The sequence below is a fragment of the Coffea eugenioides genome, unplaced genomic scaffold (assembly GCF_003713205.1).
Source record: "Coffea eugenioides isolate CCC68of unplaced genomic scaffold, Ceug_1.0 ScVebR1_1421;HRSCAF=2268, whole genome shotgun sequence".
NCBI classification, from domain to species: domain Eukaryota; kingdom Viridiplantae; phylum Streptophyta; class Magnoliopsida; order Gentianales; family Rubiaceae; genus Coffea; species Coffea eugenioides.
In genome coordinates this window covers 2111-24786 of record NW_020861823.1, presented here as the reverse complement: position 1 = coordinate 24786, position 22676 = coordinate 2111, and the positions used below count along the sequence as shown (strand labels likewise).

Below are 22676 nucleotides of genomic sequence, written 5' to 3'. Positions count from 1 at the left end.
CATAGAGCTGGAATTCCTCTTACAGACGGAACGAAAAGGGCGAGCAACATATCCATGGCCATTCTGAGCTACGTATAAATGTTTTTCTTCTTCAGACGGAGCTTTTCCTCAAGGGAATGCTTTTCTGTAACAATCAAGGGAGCACTTTCCGAACTAAAGATCTGCTCAATCATGTTAAAGGTGATGTCCAATGGATGCCTAAAAAATTGATACGTTTTCTGGAAAATCTTACGCATTGGGAGGCAGAATATGGGAATAAGGCATTGGCTCTCATTAAACAAGTGGACTACAAGGTAGCATCTCTCCATCAGTTGTTTGAGGCCAAGAAGATCACAGAATCCACGGTGAGAAACTCAATTCTCCTATTGCTTCTTAACATTGTTGTTTTCAAAGCAGAAGCATTATTTGAGAAGTTACAACTGGAGAGGAGTAGTGCTGCAAATTCCGAGGCTTATCGAAAAGATCAAATTGCACTTCTTGTGCTCCTTAATCTTTTCACACTTCTCTGCAACCAGCTAAAGGAGGAGACAAAGGACATGGACACGATCTTCCCACAAACTGAAACTTCTGATGCAGGGATGGCAGGACCCATCCACAATATCATCATCTCATCTTCTAGACTGCAAGATAAGCTGAATCCTATCAAGTCTACGCTCAGAGTGGTTAGTCCCCCATTTCCATTGTCTGATTTTCCAAGACTTACAAGCCAGGGTTCGTTGAATTTCTCATCGGAAGCCTGGAGGAACTGCTGAACTATGATCCTGCGTCAATTGAACCAGTCAGGAATTACATAAAAGAAATTCATCTACATTTCAAGTCTTTGGGTTCTTTTCTCATGAAAGTCTCAGAGTCGGATATTGATAACAATCCAGAAGTGAAAGTTCTTGGTGGTCATGTTGCCAATATTGCTTACAAAATTGAGTTTGTCATTGACTCAATTGAGGTCGATCCTCAATGGCAAGGTTTCTTTTTGGTTTATGATCTACTAGAGGAGTTAAGAATTGTTAATAAGCGAGCCTCTAGAATTCAGTTGACGACCCCTCAAGCCAAAGTCCTAGATAACAAACACGTCATCCAGGTTCCACCCAACGTGATATCACGGGATGCTACACCAGCAATCAATGGAATGGTGGTGGATCCCAGAGATGAAGAACAATCTATAACTGATCAACTTGTCAAGGGATCCTCAAAGTTTGGTATTGTTTCTCTTGTGGGAATGCCCGGTATTGGCAAGACAACAATGGCTTGGAAACTGTTTAACTGCCAAAAGGTTTTGTCTCACTTTCATTGTCGTGCATGGTGTACTGTTTCACAAGGATATGACAAAAGAGACCTGCTGCTGGAGATTTTACGTGGCATTCTCGGCTTACGGATGAAATTCGTCAAATGACTAACGAAGATCTCCAATTAAAATTGCGTCAGTGCTTACTGAGAAACAGGTTTCTCATTGTTATGGATGACGTGTGGGATGCTGGAGTTTGGAATGAGTTAAGAAATGCATTCCCAGATGATGCCAATGGAAGCAGAATTTTGATTACCAGCCGCCTTCGTGATGTGGCCTTGCAAATTGAACCAGATAGTGATCCTCATTCTCTACGCTTATTTTCTGATGATGAAAGCTGGAACTTATTAGTAGAGAAAGTATTCCATGGTGAAGGTTGTCCGAAGAATTGTTGCTTGTTGGAAAGGAAATTGCCAAAAAGTGTAAAGGATTGCCTCTTGCTGTTGTTGCAATATCTGGTCTCCTCCAAAAAGATAGAAAAGAGCAGAGCATCATGGGGGAAAATTGCAAAAGGCTTGATTGCTGAAGTTATGGAAGATCCAAAAGCTCGGTGCATGGAAATCTTTGAATTGAGTTACAAACACTTGCCGGGATATCTAAAACCGTGCTTTCTTTATTTGGGAGTTTTCCTTGAAGACAAGGATATTCCTGTTAGCAAGTTGATACGGTTTTGGCTTGCTGAAGGTTTCATTCATGACTCTGAGTTGAAGAGCTTAGAAGGTATTGCGAGGGTTACTTGATGGAGTTGATTAGCAGAAGCCTGGTGGAAGTCTCCAAAAGAAGATCCAACGGAATGGTCAAATCATGTCGCTTGCATGATCTGTTGCGTGATTTTTGTCAGTTAAAAGCCAGAGCAGAGAACTTCTTCCGGCTAGTAACCAGGTTTGATGAGCCATATGTATCTTTTCCTAGTTCAGATTTTGGTTTTGAAATTGGCCATCATTCTGATCCTGTCACATATGAAGCCTACCGATTGTGCTTTTTTTTGAAGCGACTCCATTTTTTTAAATCAAGACCTTTTGGCCTGGGTACTCGTTCTTTGATATTCTTTCCTTCAGCTGATTCAGAGCCCAGATGTCCTTATGACATCTCATTCATTTGGCACAACTTCAAACTTCTGCGGGTGTTAGATTTTGAATGCATCAACCTGGGTGTCACCTTCCCTGCTGACATTACATGCCTGGTTCATTTGAGGTATTTGGCAATCACTGGTTATATGCAAACTATTCCACAATCCATAGGCAATCTCCGAAAACTAGAAACTTTTGTTTTGAAGGGATTACGTGGTCAGGTTGTCTTACCAGATACTATTTGGCACATGACAAGGTTGAGGCATCTTCATGTGAATATGCATGTTGCTTTCACATTGGATGATGAAGGGCTTGAAGTCTGCTGTAAGTTGGGTGATTTGGTCAGCCTTTCCTGTCTCTCTCTCTCTTGTGGTGAAGATACAGAATCAATAATAAAGAGGTTGCCAAATCTCCAGAAACTGAGATGCATATTCTTTCATCCACAGGGTTCTTCGAAGAATTCCTATCAGTTTCCAGGATTAGATTTTCTAACTCATTTGGTGTCACTCAATGTATCTTACTATGGAAGCGCTATTACCAGGGAATTCATTCTCCCTTCCAATCTGAGGAAATTGACTCTTTCAAAGTTTCGTCTACCATGGAGTCATATCTCAACAATTGGGAGACTACCCAACCTGGAAGTTCTCAAATTACTTCTTGATGCCTTTGAGGGGCTGACATGGGACATGGAGGAAGATCAGTTCAAGGAACTCAAATTCTTGAAGTTAGACAATCTGAACGTTTCTCAATGGAATGCTACTTGTGATCACCTTCCCAAACTTGAACGGCTTGTCTTGCAAAATTGCAAAGACCTCAAGGAAATCCCGTATGATTTTGCAGACATAGGCACACTGGAATTGATTGAAGTGCACTGGTGCAGACAATCTGCGGAAGAGTCTGCAAAAAGAATCAGGGAAGCAACTGGGGACATCAAAGTGCTTATTAGTAGTTCATATTTGAGATGATAAGAGTATGATTGTGGATTCTGTTGTATTACTCCCCGAACTTGTAAGATAAACAAATTTCAGTAACTTATTCTTCTCTCGATTCATTTGTGAGATGATGTGTTTCTTAATTCAACCTCCATGCAATGGAATGTTTTGCTCAATCTGGATACTCAACTATCAATTACTGCTTGATATCTTTGGAAACGTGAATTCAATTTGCTTAAGTTGGTTTTGTTGGTCCTCTAGATTATATCTACTGTAATTCTTACCTCTTAAAGAAAACCGAAATTCTGATCATGCAGATTTTGGTTGGCTTTAAAGTAATCTGCTAGATTTTTGTTTGAGATCTTTAGAAAAATTGATTTCATTTTGCTTTAAGCTGGTTTTCATGCTCGAGAATATATGTAGCGAAACTCTTAACCGCATTTAGCAAATTGAAATTCTGGTTTCAGATATTAATTTCAGTGTTTCTTGCAGAACTGCAGATTAATTCTCTATCGTGAAATGTTGGCGGCCAGATTGTGCAACTAAAAGTTTCATGTTTAGATGAAATACCATTTCCATCTATTGAGTGCTCAGCCTATAAACGGTTTTAGTAATACATCAATTAACCAAGAATACAGCCACCTTTTAACTGAGGTAATAGTTTAAACGGGTAGTTTACAATTTTTATAGCCTTACAACTTCCTATTAAGGATCATGTCATGTTTTTTTTTTACCCCAAAAATTAACCATCAACCAATCCTAGCTAAATCCGAAGCAAAAGAGCAACAGGAGAAAATTATTTGCAGCTGATAGAATTCATCGAATTGGACATACCAATCAATCGGTTAATATGAAGAACATGCAATAGTTCAATCCTTCGGTTACTCTGTCGCAATAAAAATTCCAATCCATGCATACCAAGAAGTACAAAAACCGGGGGAGGACGGGGGGCTGGCAACTAAATAAAGCATTTGTAGAAACAAGCAAACATCCACGTTAAATATCTATAATTTCCAAAACTGTTTTACACTTTTTAAGTTTCTAAGAGTTCTGTTAAGAATAATAATCAGCGCTATTTTCTACAAATTACAAAGAACACTTTCCAAAACATACCTAAATGAAGCCCAAAAAATACAAACAGCACTTTCTGATGCACAAGGACATCAAAACTGATGCATGTGGGGTAGACATTTTTTGAAACAGGCAAGCAGAAAAACACTTATAAGTCTTGATCCAGACCACACTCCATGTGTTGCAGCTGAATATGACAGCCACCTTTTCGAACTAAACATCGGATGATGAGGAGGTCATTCCTCACCCTCATCATCATAGTATTCATCATCCGTACTGCCATCGTAATAATACCCATCATCCTCCTCGTAGTCATCTTCATCTTCTTTATCGTATATCAGTCCCCGTATATTCTTTGTCCTTATTTGTTCTTGAATCCGGTCTCTGATGGCAGTTCCCTGGAGAAATGTCCAAATAAAGTCTAATCCCAGAAGCAAATCTGACACTTATTTCAGTAATCAAAAGTGTAGCATGTTATTAAGTCCTGTCTACCCTTTCCTACCACACACTTCCTATACAGAGGGCACAAGTTTAAAAATTGTACTCTATCAACAAATTTTTTCTTAGATCTTCATGATACAAAAAATGACAATGAGATAATTACCATTCTATGGCAACCTTCTTCAAACATCTCAAGAAACCCAGCAACCAATCGATCAGCATTGTCCACCCATATGTTACGATGTTTTGCCACTGTTTGCATCTGAAGATTCACAGAGAAAAGAATTACAGTAATTCAAATATAGCTGGAAAAAGAGTTTGGTTTTGGGGGGGGGGGGGGGGGAGGGGGGGCGAGGGGGAACACTCGTTGTACAGGAAAAAGCTGAAAGCATTCCACATGGAGATGGAGCCTCCTCAGAAACACAAAACTTACAAAGCTCAGTAATGCTGCGCAACACAACAAAGAATTGACAGTTGATCACAAAAATTCCTAGTAATCATGGTTTGAACTAAAAAATGACAGATTAATTTGAAAAACTGCAGTGTTTCAAAACAGATATTGACTACCAATAAATTTAAGTCCGTGATATAACTCAAGCTTGTCAATTGTATCAAGCATGGGCAATGTTCAATATTACTTAATTTATTGAGAGGAAAAAAATTATGCAAGGGAATCACACACCATGTGAGAAATCCAAGCATATAACTCCTCAATGAAGATCTTACTGATGTAGACTTAGATTCACCAATTACAGTGTATTTTCTTGGCATTATAATGCTGCCAAACTGTCAATATTACCAGAGGGCTTGCTCTCTTTGCCTAGAGCTCACCAAAAGGTTCCTGTTAACACTCCAAAGACATTAGAGGCAGTTCTACCATTATATGATCTGCTGTTCCATTAAAACTATCATATGCCAGCTTAATTTTTATCAGCAAAATCCACAACAGTACTTTTCTGTTATGCAGACATCTTCATACTTTCTTTGAAAGTCAATGGCCTGGCACAAATTCATTTTCATCATCTTCTTTTCCCTCTTCTGATGATTCACTAGTGTAGAAAGTTTTTTTAAACAAATTATAGAACATTAGTTCATAATTCGGAGGGCCACTATCACATAGCAAAATTCCAATCTCCCTTCTCATGGTTCCACACTGTAGAAGTTAAATGTCACAAGTCCAAATTTGCAGCGCCTAATTTATTTGAGCTCCAAAGTGAACAAAAATATAACCGACTGAAATTGCACTTCCAAATTCATATAGATCATTAAAACATAAAATTGCAAATTTGCAACCAATGAATATGTTAGGCTACTATTTTCTTATTCTGATGAAATAGAATGGTTATTATGGCCAGATACAACATATCATGATTCATCTTCACTACATTACACTATATGTTAAAGATAACATCAATATGGCAACAAGACTTGCATACCTTCTCTTCCACTTTCTCTTGTTGCTTCTTCACTTTCTCCTGCAACTTTCTTAACCCCCTATTCACCCTCAATCTTTTTTCCTTCAATTAAAATGAGAAAGCACTCAATACGCATCCCAACGAGAGAGATGGTAATGGACATTGTAGACGTTCAACTAATCAGCCAAGACGTGTAACTCTACCTTGACATAGCTCACACCCAGTTCCTTTCTTGAGTAACCCCGGTCCAAGTTCCGCATCACATATTCGTTATAATCTTTCACTATCCTCATTATAAGATCTGATGTTGAGATTCCTTCTGTTCGCTTTGTCTCTTTAAACTTTCCAGCAGCCTTAACCTAAAATAAGATTTTGACATATGATTTTCATATCAAAACAGTCATCTAGGCAGCACGAGAGGATTTAAGATTGACATAGCAGTTAAGCAGCTTGAAAGGAAAAAGCCAATTAGAGGATAAGTTAGAAGAGAAACAACGAGCAGGCAAACAAATTGTCTAGAAAAGTAACAGAAACCAAACATATAGCAGCCAAATAGGTGTTAATCAAACAAGAGAACAAAGTAATAAAGATAGAAGCAATAATAGCAGCCACAATAATTAAAAGCACTAGCCTGCATGGTAATGACAATTTGCACTTACAAATTCATAGACATCATTGGCAGCCCCACTTGCATCAGCATAACTGACATTAAGAGAGAATATCAACATACAAGTATACAAGAAAAAGAAACCAAGCGAAAAAGTATGGTACTGCAGAGATTTTCTAAGTTCTTATCTTTTTCCTTTCTTTTTTTTTTCATACTTGGTTCAAGAGGTAGCAGCAGAGGACATGAACTATGTGCCTTATAGTCTAGCCACATTATTTCACAAATGTACATCCTTTTTAGTTTCACAGAAACCATGCTGGGTCTTTATATATCATGGTTATCCTGTAACCATGTTTAACAGATTTTATACAACCTACACTTTGAAGGTTTGAAGAAGACTTCATCTACGCCAAAAGGCCAATAGAGGCAAGCATAATAAACAGTTCTTGGGTTTGTAAACCTTACGGAAGAGAGTCATGTGCCACAAAGTCGATCTGATGTTTATCAAGGAATTCCTGTGTAGTCACCCAAGGGGCATCTGGAATAACTTCATCAACCCACCTATAAGGAACAAGAAGTTAGAAAGAATAGACAAATAAACACAAGCTTGCACTGAAAATGCAACAGTACAGGACAACAGGATATAACAGAAATTTTGATTTTAACTATCAATCTAGCTTACTAAAGCACCAAGAATTCTCTATCTCTATAACTTTAGCTACAAGGCAAAAGCTGGATGACACACATTTGATAAGGTTCCCAACTAAAGCCCTATTTGAAAAAATCTCAGTGGTCAACCCCTTTGAAGCTGTGACTTCCAGCAAATAAATCTGATACTACAAAAATAGAATTTGAAGGGGACAATGGTGAAACTAACGTGGGAACAGATGCTTCCTTCTTTCTTAGTAAGGGAAGCTTCTGTTCACAATGCAGAATAAAAGTGTTATCCCAACAATGCTGGATGGTCAAAGGAAAGAATATCGTTCTGCTACCCCATCATAAATAAAAAATGACTGCTTGAAACTTAATCAGAGGTCTACTCTCTCCTATAAGAACTGGTGCATATCAAGGTACTCTATCTCTTTCTCACTCATTTGACTTCTTTGGCTGTCTGTTCTGAGGAAGTCGAAAGACCTAGAAGTTTGTCTGGACAACAAAGCAGAACAAAATTTTTCATAGTTGCAACCGTATCCTCGAGCATAAAGAGGATGCAGCAAACAAAACAAGCAAGAGGCAATTGCAAATGAAGTTCTAATGAAAGAAACAAATAACAGCACTCAAGTTCTTGTCTTTTTGCATACCCTTTACCTTCCAATGTATAAAAAGTAAAAGAATTAAAAAATATTAAAAAAATAAAAGGAAGGAAGGAAGACTATACTAAAGTTTAATTGAAGTATTTATCCTTGAGGTGGTAATATTCACTGCTTCAAAAGTCCATAAGTCATCTGAAGAAAATAGCTACACAAGAGAAAAGTACCTAATGCATAAATAAATGCCTAGATAAAAGGAGATGTAAAACTAGCCTCAAAAGAAAATGCACTGGCTCCTCGTTCAACATCCCCTTTGCTCATCTATTAGTATTTAATTAATGAATCAAACCACTTCCTCGTCTATTAGGATTTACATAATGAATCAAACCACCATTCATATAGAGAGCTTAAATAACAGAAATTACTTCACATCAACCTGCAATGCCGGAGAGATTCATATCGCTCCGCATCAGTCATAACTGTTTTACCCTTATATTTGTGGGTGACTTCATCATTGCAACATCCTACAAGTAGATAGGTGTTGGGAAACCTGGATAGAAAATAATCAATCATAATCACAATTACCAAAAGGAGTGACAAAAAAGGCAATTAATCATGATATCCACAATTCAACATAATTATAACACTGCCAAGGAAATATTGCAGTCAAATATTCGAGAATATATACAACATTCAGGAAGAAAATGATAGATAGAATAACTAGAATGCTACCCTGGTTTTCATAAGCTTTACATGAACAAAAAGCAGTCTGTCCCAATACCACGGCTGATCCTAACAACTCTAATTTTAAGTTCCTTAACGCTCTAATTGTGGTCAATATCTTACTAATCCACGCTTTTTCAAGGCAAACAACGGCACATGTACATGGTATGAAATCAGCTCCAACGCTGCCTCCTTCAAGATGGTTTCTTTATCATCCTTTTCCACAATTCTAGAATCATATGGGCATCGTATTACACGGATCAACCTCATAGGAAGAAAATACAATCCCCACTACCAATATTCCCCTACATAAGAAAGCAGGCCAACATTGCACTATCAATTCTAACTTTAAATCAACCAAATCTCATAGACACATTTTATCAAAACGCTTGAGATGACAAGCTACCAAAATAACCCAAACCACATCCCATACTGCCCAAAGATCACCCAAAAAAATTAAAAAATAAAGAAGAACTAAGTCACCCGCTCCAAAAAAAAATTCTCAAATTTAAAAGCAAATAGATTAGAAAAATAAGAAATCATTACGATTTTTTAGCTTGTTCAAGGGAGCGAGCGTGGCCGAAGTGGAAGAGATCATAAATTCCATCTGCGTAAACACGAACAGGGCGGTCCGTCGGGGGGTCATTCATGGGAATTGGCTTCTGGGGTTTACTCTCCATAGTTTCCGTCTCCGATCAAGGTGCGAGAAAGCGAAAGAAGGAGAGGGAAAGAGGGGGCCGGGATGGATTGTTGGGAAAAGCGAAACACGGGCACCCGGGACTGGGGGGAATCTGAGAGGAATATCGACTGAGAAGATGCTTTGGGAGATGATACCACTTCTGGAAAAGGTGGAGGATGAAATTTGACCGTTGATCGGATGCGAGTGAATTTGGGCCCTTGGATTGGAGTCAGAAAAGAAAGGAAAGAAAAGCCAGAGGAGGATAAAACGGGTCATTGGATCACCAAGAAAGGAATAAATTTATAGTTTTTTTGCTCCCCAAGATGACAAAGGATAGTAAATAGGGTTGAAAAATAATCAAAAACTCAATACAAGAGTCATACTCAATTTGATTTGACGAGAGTTCATTCTAATTTGGTTCGCCAATAAGTCATTGAAGAGCTCGATAAATTTCAAATTCAATAAAAGATTTGTTTAAGTTTGATTCAATAAATAAATAAATTAAATTTGAAAATTTCAAACTCATTAAAATAATTAAACTTGAATATTAGGATGTTCGATTTGATTAGACTCATTTATACCTATAATAGTAAAAAAAAAAGGGTTAAAGTGGAAAGTATTTGAAGTAAATTTAAAGATTGCATTTTCAGGAAATTCTAATACCAAAATGATACCTCCTAAAAAGTCGTGCACCTTTCAAATAAGAATGCAACCAAGTTGAGTCAAATCAAATTTTGACTTAATCGAGTCGAGTTTCAATTCAATTTTACCAAATTTAAAACTTGAGCTCTCGTTTGAGTTCGATGAGCTTTCAATGTAAAATTTGAGTTCGAACTCGAGTTTAAAAAAATAAAAAATAATTATTTTATTTTTAAAAAAGAATAAAATAGTAATTTTTCTTAACAAATAATAAAATTTAGGTTATATATATAATTTCACTATTAAATAAAAATTATATGGATTAATCTTTTCTATACTAACAATGTATATACTATAGCATTGAATGAATGACAATTGTGCAAAATTTGAATTTGAAATTCAACTTTTGCACACATGTCATGAATCCAACGATGATAGTGTATATAAAATTTACTCAAATTATATATATATAAACTAAGTATCTTTGAGTTCCAGTACGAACTCGAGTTCGATTTGATTAGCTCGAATTCGATATTGATCGAAATAAAATCAAATTTTGACTCGAGTTGCTCACGATCGACTCACAAACAATTCGACTCATATGTAGCCCTACTTTCAGAATCATAGGTCCTTGATGATCCAATGCTTTAAAGGAAATTACAAACCAATAGCTATATGTCTCAAGAACGGTCTTTCACGTAGTAAAGGATTTTTGCTCGACAAAATGGTTAACCATTGGCCACAGAAATTTTGATAAATGTCAGACTTTATCAAACAAGTTGCGAGTATCAAAGTGGACTAAAAGCGGTGACCGAAGAAGAGAGGACAAGAATATGAAAGCACACAATTGCCTCGTAACGGATTAGTTTAGATAGGGTATTATTTGAAATATTATTTGAAATAATTACTGTAGCACTTTTTGTGATTTGATGTATGTGAGATAAAAAGGTGATTGGGAATGTAAAAAGGTGGGTTGGAAAATGTGTTTATGATGCAAGCGAAATATTATTTGAGATAATTTTAGTATCCAAACAAACCAAAATTTGTTTTCTCATTAAAAGTGACAAAAGAACCGATCTGAAGCCCCAGGCAACCAACAATTTGCGTGGAAAATAAAATTCAAGTTGCTTTTGAAATTTTGATTTATGATTTGTGATTTGAATTTGATTCTCTTGAATGAACATGGCATGATGAAAGATGACAACACAAACCAGAAAGGTTTTTAATTGAACACAAAAACTTATTAGTTGCTTGCAATGTACTAGTACACCGTAGAAAATCAATGGTCCTTGATCCAAAGCTCGCCAGTTGCAACGGGACAGGAACTGAAATGTTCTTTTACAGAGTCTTCGACGAACTACCAAATGGTCTTAATTTGTCAAACTATTGGTTCTTCCAAGATAAAATCGAAAATATAGTCTGCAACAAAGTGAGTAGCAGCAGAAGAGAGGCAGCAATAATCGAAATTATTCCCCAAGGACTGTTGCAATAATTTCTCCTTAACTTAGCCCACCATCGGTTCATACGTCTGTCACAATGGATGTTCACTCTACTGAATATCTCAGCGTAATGGAAATTTCTACTTGGCCCAACTATGCAGACAATCATTTTGTTAAACATTTCAGAGATGACTTCACTCTCACCAACAAAGTTATCAATGATTCCATGGTGGGAGAGTTTTGTTACATCCTTTTCAGACTTGATGAGGCAACCCAAGAACGTCACATAGTCTGTCACAAGGTTGATTTGATCATCCCCACAATATTGCTCATAGGCAACCAGGTTCCGGAGGAAAGATTCTGTCCTCTCTTCGATGGCTAATGTGGGGATTCGCAGAGTTCCATTTTCAAATTCTATGTCAAATATGTCCTCTTGAGCAATTTTCTCTAACTTGATTCCAGTCTCTGCAAGTTCCATGGAACAGCGGATCAACGCCATATCTCCTGTGCCCCTTGTCATTTCTTTAACAGGCTTGAGTTTTGATGTAGACCAATTTCTGTGTATCAAGTCAAGCAAATGTTTGATGTTGTCCTGTGGATTTCCATTTTCGCGTGCTGTCCCGTGACCTGGTAAAAGATCACTAAAAAAGTTCAAGGCAAGATCGATCAATCCACTTTCTTGGTCTGGAAGCTCAATTGTTTCATACAATTTGCAAAGAATGAAGAAGGGAAGCTGATTCTCAAATAACATTAAATCGCGTTGTAAACTGTTCAGAATCCACTCCAACCTGAAAGCAGGATCAGTTTTATCTATCAAATCCTTTTCCTTGAACTTAAGCAGCAATTGTATGATAAAGCAGCCATCTAACAGCATCATTTCTACAAACTCATCTGATGAAAGGGCTATAGGCTCTGCATAGCACTTTCGCGCTTTTTCCTCCAGTGGCTTCATTGCAGCAACACATGTTGCCACCTTCTCAATCTTTTGACCAAGCAATGATTTTAGATAAACCAACTTGTGCTCCTCCATACGTGAGAGATCAGGTTTTCCACGATGATATGGTCCAATTGCTATGATCTCGGGTTCATAAACTTTCTCATTTACCTTCCGCAACTGGCTATGTATTCTAAAGATGTTGCATCCTAACTCTGAGGCAACGACACATTTCAGCTTTTCTTGAATGGTGATGGAGACATCTGCACTTCTACTGAGCTGCATGTTTACTTTAGAAAAAACGCTGCAGTCAGTGGAACCAACAAAAGATGCATGTTGTTGATAGACATTGATTCAATAGCTAGCAAACATCCGAAAGGAGACAGTGAAGGCATATGACGACAGGACGGAGCACTGGCTTAATAACTTCTGGATTTAAAGTACTGGTCGAAATTGCTTAGGCCATGACTAACTAAACTCAATAGTTAGTTCAAGGCAAAAGAGAAAGAAATATGATTGGGATATAGTTCATCTCTTTGCCGATGTATAACCACAAAGAGGCAACAATTGCATTGTTAGTTTGATGTCTGGCGTTCAGCCTACAGGGCTTGGCAAAGTGCCCCCTAATTACATCTCCCCAACCCCGCTGGTAGAACTAAGATAAATTCCTTTTTGGGCTGTTAAAATGGACTAAATTATCTCTTTCACTTTGCCATATTGATTCACTATTCCTTTTATTTCCTAAGTTGCCGGAGGTTTCCTGTTTGGCAAATTTAGCTCTCAAACAATTTCATTGGTGCCCACTTTGGCCCAATTCTACTTATAGCAGAAGATCCACTAGCAATCCACAAGTTATGCTAAAACAAGGAGACTACAGAATCAATAACACGCTTCACTTATCATTAACTGATTAGTCTAAGAGTCAAGTACTTCACTTTGGCTTTGATATATAGAGTTTGGAGCTCGATCAGGCTAATCAGAGTAACTAATCAAGTACTGCTTCGGCCTGTTAACTATTATTATCCTTGTATAAAATCATGAATCAAGCATTTTTATAAAGAAACGATCATGCTTCAAATCAAAAGATCACCAATTCTTGAGATGGATAAGTTGACTAACTTATTTGGCTACTACTATGGTTAAACCGGAAGCGATTCCTAACTGATGAAACACTTGGGTTAAAAGACATTTAGCACATATACTAGGGTAGAAATACAGAAGAAGAGGTTAATTCAAAGTGAAGATGTTGTTATCACAGATGGTTGAAAAAATGCAGCAGAATTAGATCAGAAACTGAGAAGACAAGGAATTTCACCTCAGGAAGAAGGAGACTAGAAAAGCGCCCGGGTCTGATGTTTGAAGTTGAATTCCAAGAATGTTCGTCGACCCCTCCTCTCCAATAATATCTATCAGGGGATAAGAAACTTCACAGCACATAAAGACATTGGCTACAGTGTCTAATCAGAAAATGATGCGAGAAAAGAGGGACCGGAGCTAGCAGCACAATTGAAACTCCGACAGTTGCACTTGAGACCTTTTCACCAGCTTGGCGCTTCGCTAGAGCTTGATCCTCACCAACTAAGTCGAGTCGTGTGAAAGGTAGACAATTGTAATACAAGAGCAATTACTACGTAAATAACTTGCTTGTGCACTTTCTTGGAACCAGCAGTTTGAGTTTCTTCTAATTAGGAGGCTAGTTAGAGTTTGAAATGTAACATCTAATTAATTTGATTAGAGCACAAATGCCTTAAATACTGTGCTTGGAGGTACATAGCACGCCACCTAAAAAAGGGGCAAATTTCACTTTAACCCCCTGTGATTTAGTATTTTTTACATAATTCCCCTATAGTTTCAAAAAATATACATAACTCCTTCCTGATTTAGATTAAAGTGTCAAAGTAATGGAAATAGTTATTTGCAACGAAACTTTAAGGGCAAATTACATTTTACCCCCTTGTGGTTTTGGCAAAAACCACATAACCCCCCTATGATTGTAAAAGCTATACATAAACCCTCTGTAATTTGGGTTAAAGTGTCAAATAAACGGAAAACATACATCGTGACGATTCGTGTCTTACACGCGCTTGTACTACTGGTAACAGTAAGAAACGTTCCCATATTACCCTTGACCACTTTAACGGATCCAATAAAGCCTAGATCTGTGCTCCTTATCTCTTTCAATGACGGCAATGGATATGGCTCTGTTGATGGTAATGGTGGTGGTTATGGGGCTGGAAGCGGAGGCAGCAATGACGGCAGTGGATTTGGCTCTGTAGGTGGTAATGGTGGTGGGTCGGATCGGGTGGAGGTGGTGGTCCAGGCAGTAAATATGGTCAAAATGGCGGCGGTAATGGTGATGGATGGAATGGTGGTAGCTATGGTCCTGGTGCAAGCAGCAGGCAAGGGAGTTGGGACAGCAGCTATGGCTACGGCAGGGGCTGGTGCAGGGGCCCTGGCTTAAGATATGGCAGCAGTAGTACTGGTCATGGCAGCGAAGGTAACAATGGAGAAGGGCAGTATGGAATCACTGGTGGGGGCCTAGACAGGGACAATCAGCAGCTCCCATACAGCATGAAACCATGACTAGAGCTCTTGTTTCAGAAATGGCTTTTTTTGGTAGTTGACCAACGGAAAAGCATGGGAGAAAGAAAGATGCAGAAACCGGAATCCTATCTCTTGAAGAGAGGTGCAGAAAGCTCTCCCTTTGACTCTGGTGGGCCTTCCACCACTTTGACTGTTGCGGACGCGGTTCCTTTCGTTGTGAAGAAAGAAGTAATGAAAGGAAAGGGAAGCCCCGGCCGTGTTCGTTGTTGCCTTTTTTGTATTTATATTAGGGTAATTTGGACATTTCGCCCACAAATCGTTACGATAGGTAGTTTCCGTCTATTTGACACTTCAACCCAAACCACAGAGGATTTATGTATAGCTTTTAAAATCATGAGGGGGTTATGTGGTTTTTGCGAAAACCACAGGAGGGTAAAATGTAATTTACCCAAACTTTAAAATATCGAAATTACCCTTATAGATATATAGCACAATAACCTGCATGATTTTTATATTTTACCATATAACCCCCTTATGGGTTAATCCTTTATCATATAATCACTTAATGATTTTTAAAATATACACATAATCCCCTTTGGTTAATAAATAAATTTCAACTTTACATAAGGGTATTTTTGATATTTTAGTTGATTCCGTTACGAATGATCATTTCCGTTACAAATGACACTTTAATCCAAACCATAGGGGGCTTATGTAAAAAAAATATTAAATCATAGGGGGTAAAGTGGAATTTACCCTAAAAAATGCAAATATGTCGATGCTCCCTGCTGAAAAAAATATTTTTTGGCTCCTTAATTTCGATTCTGATCCTCACTAAAACCCAGTTTGAATTCCCATTTCCTGTTGCCATTGTTTCAAATGGAGTGAAAATTAAAAAAAAAAAGAAGAAATAGAAGTAATTATCACTATATTAGAGAGACTAAATAGCCCACATTGATTTTACAGCAGTATATTTGTTGAAAAAAAATTTACAGCAGTATAAAACATTTTTTAGCTTTTACTTAAAGGTAAGTTGAGTCAATGATTTGTTCTTTTTTTGCTTCATTGTGTCCACCTAACAATCCAAATTAGAGACACAAAAATAATAATAGTGTACCTATAAATTAAGGTTAGCAATGTATATTATTAACACAGCAAGGGAGGGCGGCCGTCTTGGACAATGACTCAACTGTAAACAATATCACGGGTTAGCAAAAAAGTGGAGCGACAGATTCCAATTTGCAAGAAAATTTTGGCCTTGTCCAAGTTCATAGTAGCTGAGAATAAGGATGACAATGGGACGAGTGCCTGCTATTGGCCGTTTAGAAACAGGGCGGGGTTCCGTCCTACCCCTCGCCCCACCACCCGTTGAAAAAAATATATATATATATATGTACATAAATATATATATAATATTTAATTTAATTAGTTATAAATTTATAATAATGACATTATTGGTTATATGTATCATTTAATGTATATTAATATATGTAATATAATTGATATTATCAATTATACTACTAATTATATATGTCTATTAATAAAATTATTAATTATTTATACTAAATTTATTAATACATTTATATTAAATTCTTAACTACACTTAATACAATAATAAATTTTTTCTAAAAAAACACAATAATAATTTAGTGATTGTATTTGTATCAAGAGTGAAAACTTGATTATTTTAGTTATATTCATTTTATCATATTAGATTGTATTCAAATAACTTTTCTTTAATTATTTTTATGAGTTTTAATTTTGAAATTACAATGAATAATAATTTAATGATATGTTGATATTTTAGTACTTGATTATTTACTAAAATTTAATTATAATGAAATTATATAACAACTTTTTTTTTAATTCCACGAGTGCCCCACAGGGAAAGCAGGACGCGGCGGGGGTGGGGATGGGTCGCCTGCCCCAACCCCGCCCTATTGCAACCCCTGGCTGAGAATTGTCTTGGTCTTCTTCTCCTCGTCAACGCAGACGAATTAAATAAGGCGGTGGACTTCAATAATTAGGAGGAACCTTCTCCTCAGTCCTCACCACATTGAATTGAAAAGCAAGAACGGTTGAGGGTTGAAGGAGCACTAGACTCCAGAGTGCAAGTAAAAATATCAAGCAAAATCAGAACTTTCAAGTTCTAAGTTTATCATGTATCAAACAACAAACCAGCAAAAATCAACCGATGAAAAAACACCCCTGGAGGTTGACCATGAAGAACAGCAGGATAAAGGTCTGCAAACTATGAACTGAAGTCTTTGCTGTCAATAACTTTCAAGTTTGTTTCATGATTTTGGTTCACCAGCTCGTTATTTTTTTTTTTCAACTAATTATGCCTTTGCTTTTGCCTCGTCTAGTACAAGAAACTACGTGTCAGCACGCATTTTACACGCGCCCTTCCGGGGGACATACTCTATGGTTTCGGAGAAATCCCTGTGGAACAACACATCAGGTTCAAGAACTTGTACATTTTGCTCGATTTGATGCCTTCAATAGTTGATCAAGAAACATGTGTAACAGACATGCTTTTAGCTTTTAAGAACTGGATGCAAAGTACTATCGTAGTTTTATATCTTCTTCGTTTTCACAGACACATGCTTAGAAATGACTTCTGTAGTTTTTTTCCAGGTTCCTAACCCTGAAGATGGATCAGCTCCAAGAGTTTTGCCTGCGAATTCTACATCTTCCACTGCTGAAACCAGAATTTCGGCCGTAAGTTGATCCTTTAAGTGTGTTCATTGTTACAAAGAATATGTGATATATACTGATTAAACTTCTGGGATTTATGGTGTTATGATTGTATGGTTCATTTTTCTTGTTTCCATTTTTTCCCCACTTCGTGGATATCCTGTGTTTCTGTCGGCTTTTCTGGAACTACATTCTGGAATTATTGTACTGAGCAGTTTTAAATCATTACGTTGTATTAGATAAAATTGTTGTACTCTGAATTTCCTTGAGGGTTGTTTTATGTTTGCCAGAAAGTACTGTATTCTATTAAACAAACAAATTATTGAAAATGCAACGAAAAATCAATTTTCGACTCCTGTAGCTTAAGTTTCATTCACTATTAATGCATTTATAGCACTACTACTTATTTTATTTATTTTTTTTATAGATTAATCTTTCCTGCACTGATAGTATATACACTCTCAGTATTGGATGAATGATAACTATGCAAAATTTAAATTTGAAATTTAATTTTTGCATACACGTCATGAATCCAACGATGATAGTGTATACATTGTCAGTGTATATAAGATTTACTCTTTTTTTTATTGTCATTGCTATTTTTCTAATTATCTGATTGTTCTGTTTCTGATATATATATATATAGACACACACATTAGGATCCAATTTTTAAATCTAATACTCCCTCCCTTTTTTTATAACTGACGTTTAAGAAATTTGCTCTAGTGTACTTTTATCTGTCGTTTTATTATCCCCATATAGTATTAATTATTTTTTCACAATTTTACCCTTTTATCTCTCTTTTCCAATACAGGGTTCTTAATTACTACTCCTAATAATTATTACTTCTCTCTTTGTAGCAACCCTAGTAATTGCATTGCTTTTTGCCTAGTAAAACAACACCATTTAGTACTCTAGTGAGATAAAACATGGGTGAATTGGACAATTAATAAGGGTACAAAAGGAAAGTAGTGTACAGATTTAAGCAATGAAAAACTTTTCTTAATTGGTGTGCAAAACTTTAAACGTCAGTTATAAAAAAAGGGAGGGAGTACTACTTTGTATCTATATTAGGCTGGCAATTGGATAATTCCCCATTGGTTAACAATGGCAGTAATTTTGGCAGGTCCTTAACAGTGAAGGTGGATCTCAAAGTGTTACAGCGCCAACTACGTCTACATCTTCTACCACCTCCACACAAAGCCGGTTGAAAATTCAAACTAACATTGTGGCTGTAAGCGAATCCATTATTTGCATCAACTTTAGAATTCAAATACGTGATCTTGATTTAACTTCATAAATTGTAGGTGCCATTTTACTATTCTTACACATGATAATACCTTCAGTAATTTTCATCGTTAACATGGGTAGTATTCCCTCAGTGCCAAAAGTTTGGTCACATTTTGGAAATTCGGCTTTTTATCAATAGTGTTTTAATTGTGATGTCTGGATATTTTTTTTTCCAATTTTACTCCTTAAAATTCAAATTTTAAATTTAAATGTAACATGCATTTGATCAAGAGCAAGGACAATATTGAAAAAAGAAAAGATCAAAAAGAGTTCTGACTTTCTAATCAAGACAAATATTTTAGCACATTCCAAAATGAAAAGTATGACAAAATTTTGGAACATTCTTTTAATCGCATAGTAGTATTTTGTATAGTATATCATCATTCGTGTCATCATAATTGTAGCATACATTCATGCATGCAAAAATATACATCTAGCCCTCAATCAACTTCATGCATCTTTTCTTTGAGTTGTTGTCAATTGTCCTCTATCTTTTATTTTTGACCAAAACAAAAAAATGTCCTCTATCAATGGAGTTCAACGTATGATGGTTTGGTCGGTTGTGACAACAGACACAGAAAATGATATATATTTAAATTGTCCTTATCCATTTGGATTGTATCAAGATGCCTTTATTATTGTGGGGTGCTTGCCTGCAAAAAAATGAAAAATCTATCTGTCAAACAGCTTTATAGAAAACGATATATGTTTAAATTGGCCCAGCCAGGCTCTATTAATTAACATCAAATACAAATGATTTATGAAACGATTGGGGAACTTTTATTCTGTACTTTCGAAATAGAAAGTGCAGAAAAAATGAATTCGAATATCAACCTGTGTTCATTTGATACATAAACAAATTAATTTGAGTTTGAGTTCACAGAATATATCAGTAATTTGAGCTTGATTCAATTTGTTAAGTGCTCTACCTTATTTAGCAGTAGATCAATTAATTCATAGTTTTCTAGTAATACCCTCTTGTTATATTCTAAAGGTCAATCTAATATTACAAGAGCCAAATGTTACAATGGCAATATTTTAGTGACCTTCTGCATAATTGACCTTAAAATAAGAAGAGATTCTATAGTCTTTTTTGGATATTATATAAACAAGGTGAAATCTACTAGTAAATGATGAAATAACTTTTGTTGACCTCCCGAGAGAGGAGGCTTTGGTCTAGTGACTAAAATTAAAACTCTAGATTTTAGAGATTTTAAATTCTAATTCCCCATTCCCCATCTTTGCTTCTTAATTTATTTTTTCACTCAACTAATAAAAATGGTGGTTATTTAACTAATAAAAACGTATATATTTTTTGGTCTAAAAAATTCATTTTTTACGTTACTTCAATCACTATTTTGGTGAAAGAAAAAATTTAGCAGCCTAAAAAATGAATTTGAGATAGTTTATTTACATTCAAGCTGCTACTCTAAAGAAAATATGAAAATTTAAAAACAAAAAACAAAAAATACCACAAGGGAAAATATTATGCATGGAGATAAATGCACCAAAACTTAATAGAGGCAGAGAAACTTAATCGCTAAAATAAACGAAATGACTGCAAAGTTAGAAGTTTAGTGACTTATTTGAAATTTTTTGTGTGAGGGCAGCTAGCAATTGAACTCTTTGAAACTCCTTCTCTTACTTATTGATTAATGTTTCTTGAAGTTGTACATAGACAGGACGTGTCTTTAGGACTACATTTGTATAAATTCGTGCATGAAATTATTGAATTTTGTATGGTACTTTCCAAGAAAAGCAGAAACATGGGATTAATTCAACTAATTATTGATCTTCTTTTTGTTTCTTTTCTTGCTTTATCTCAAAAGGTTACATCTGAAGCACCAACAACAGAAGATGCTGAGGTCAATAACTCAAATGTGAGAACTGGACAAGAGACTTTGAAGGTTGTAACTACTACACCAGCAGCTGAGAATGCTACGCTTGATAGCTCAAATGTGGGATCTGGTGGATGCCCACCTGTAAGAAGAGTATTTTTTTTCCTTCTAATTTCCCCAAAAAAAAACCAAAAATATGATGATTCCATTCAGTTTTCAATTTTCTTTTTTATTTTTTATTTTTGAAGGTTGGAATTACAGCACCAACAATTGAAGATGTTGCGGCCCAGAACTCAAATGTGAGAATTACACCCCTTCGAGAAAAATATTGGTCTCATATTTACGAGTAAATTACAAATTAACACTTTATCAGATAACCCTTTTATGGTTTCTCTCAAGTTATATATATCACTTTTTTATGTTTTTACATTAAAATGTCAAAGTCATGAAATTGTCATTAGCAACGGAGCAAACTAAAATGTCAAGAGTATCTCAATGCTAAGAAGTCTAGATAAACAGTGTATAAATTAGGAAGTTTAGATTTTTTTTTTTTTTTTGTCGTAACGGCACATCTAGTCTAACCTAACTTACTCCTACTCCTACTTTTAGGGGGGAACCTACTCTAAAGGAATCGACTCTAAAGAGTGGGCCAATTGATTCTAGATACTTGAATTTCAAATTTTTGTACATATATCATCCATCTACATCCCTGATGCATATATTACTAGGAAACATTGATATGTAATAAAAACATATGGTGATTCAATTCAATGTTTGATTTTCTTTGTTTGAAGGTTAAGACTGAAGCTACACCGAAAACTGAAGATGTTGCGGCCAATAACTCAAATGTGAGGCTTAGACAATCATCGCCTTTGTGAACAATATTGATTTTAAATTCATTGAACCACTTTCTAATTTTTCCAAATAACAGAAAAATATTATGATTCAACTCAATATTTGTTGATGTATTCGTTTTTTTTTTTGCCCTTTTTTTGGCAGGTTGGAACCCAAACACTAGCAACTGAAAATGCTTCGCTTGATAGCTCAAATGTGAGATCCAGACCACCAATATCATCAAGGAGAACTCTTTTTTTTTTTTTTTTAAATGCTTAAGATTGATGGATTTTTTCCTCTTACTTCTCCAAATAAGATGAAAATATGATGAATGAGATCAACAGTTATTCCTTACTTTGCAGGTTGTCATTGAAAATCCAATAGTTGAAAACGGTGCGCCAGATAACCCAAATGTGAGATGAGAATTTTTTCCCCGCTTTTCTAAAGTAGAGGAAGGATGGGATTCAAAAAGTGAGGTGGTGAAGGGGTGAATTGAAAACTGGACCTCTAATTTTCACAACCTTTTCAGATGATACCTGTTATGCATATAATGAATTCATTTCTTTCCTAAATTTCTCCAAATATTCATTTGTTTTATATATATATTTTTAAGGTTGAAACTGGAGTACCAGCAAGTGAAGAAGTTGTGCCCAATAACCCAAATACGAGACGGAGACATTCAAGAAGAGTCACCGGTATGTACTAATTTCAAGTTTAATTTAGTTTAATTTTTTGACGAAAGATTTATGGAATAAATTGATAAGATACACCAACCATTAGAAATTAATGTAATAAGAACTGCATTTTAAGAAGGGAATTAGAAAAAGGAAAAGATATAAGATTCACATATATTCAACTTTTTCCTAATTGAGAAGATTACAAGCTTTACTTATCTGCATTAATTAAGAATATTGATCTATATATTCCACTTTCTGTTTTTCTATTAAATGAAAGGACTAAAAAAAAAACTCTCATAATAAAATTGCGCACG

The 22676-nt window shown here is 35.9% G+C and overlaps 4 protein-coding genes and 1 pseudogene across 4 annotated transcripts; 3 read left to right on the top strand and 2 right to left on the bottom strand.

The window, feature by feature from the left end:
• The first annotated feature begins 818 nt into the window (after window positions 1-818).
• On the top strand, window positions 819-1808 carry LOC113755326 (annotated as a pseudogene).
• Window positions 1809-1812: 4 nt separating this feature from the next.
• LOC113755325 (putative late blight resistance protein homolog R1B-14) lies at window positions 1813-3317 on the top strand. Its single transcript, XM_027299360.1, has 2 exons — window positions 1813-2013; window positions 2124-3317. The coding sequence occupies exons 1-2, from the start codon at window positions 1813-1815 to the stop codon at window positions 3315-3317; spliced, it is 1395 nt and encodes a 464-aa protein (XP_027155161.1).
• A 943-nt stretch (window positions 3318-4260) lies between these two features.
• Window positions 4261-9649, bottom strand: LOC113755323 (choline-phosphate cytidylyltransferase 1-like). The gene is made up of 8 exons (XM_027299358.1): window positions 9338-9649; window positions 8505-8618; window positions 7284-7379; window positions 6871-6913; window positions 6415-6570; window positions 6233-6313; window positions 4960-5058; window positions 4261-4753 (listed from the first exon to the last, which is right to left on the bottom strand). The coding sequence occupies exons 1-8, from the start codon at window positions 9469-9471 to the stop codon at window positions 4592-4594; spliced, it is 885 nt and encodes a 294-aa protein (XP_027155159.1). The 5' UTR covers window positions 9472-9649; the 3' UTR covers window positions 4261-4591.
• Window positions 9650-11300: 1651 nt separating this feature from the next.
• LOC113755327 (UPF0481 protein At3g47200-like) lies at window positions 11301-14055 on the bottom strand. The gene is made up of 2 exons (XM_027299361.1): window positions 13798-14055; window positions 11301-12772 (listed from the first exon to the last, which is right to left on the bottom strand). Exon 2 carries the CDS (start codon window positions 12765-12767, stop codon window positions 11493-11495), a length of 1275 nt encoding a protein of 424 aa, XP_027155162.1. The 5' UTR covers window positions 12768-12772; window positions 13798-14055; the 3' UTR covers window positions 11301-11492.
• Window positions 14056-17087: 3032 nt separating this feature from the next.
• On the top strand, window positions 17088-22391 carry LOC113755324 (cell wall protein IFF7-like). Its single transcript, XM_027299359.1, has 10 exons — window positions 17088-17268; window positions 17393-17487; window positions 17664-17747; window positions 18850-18957; window positions 20843-20995; window positions 21100-21150; window positions 21646-21699; window positions 21851-21901; window positions 22048-22098; window positions 22299-22391. Exons 1-10 carry the CDS (start codon window positions 17187-17189, stop codon window positions 22389-22391), a joined length of 822 nt encoding a protein of 273 aa, XP_027155160.1. The 5' UTR covers window positions 17088-17186.
• The last annotated feature ends 285 nt before the right edge of the window (window positions 22392-22676 follow it).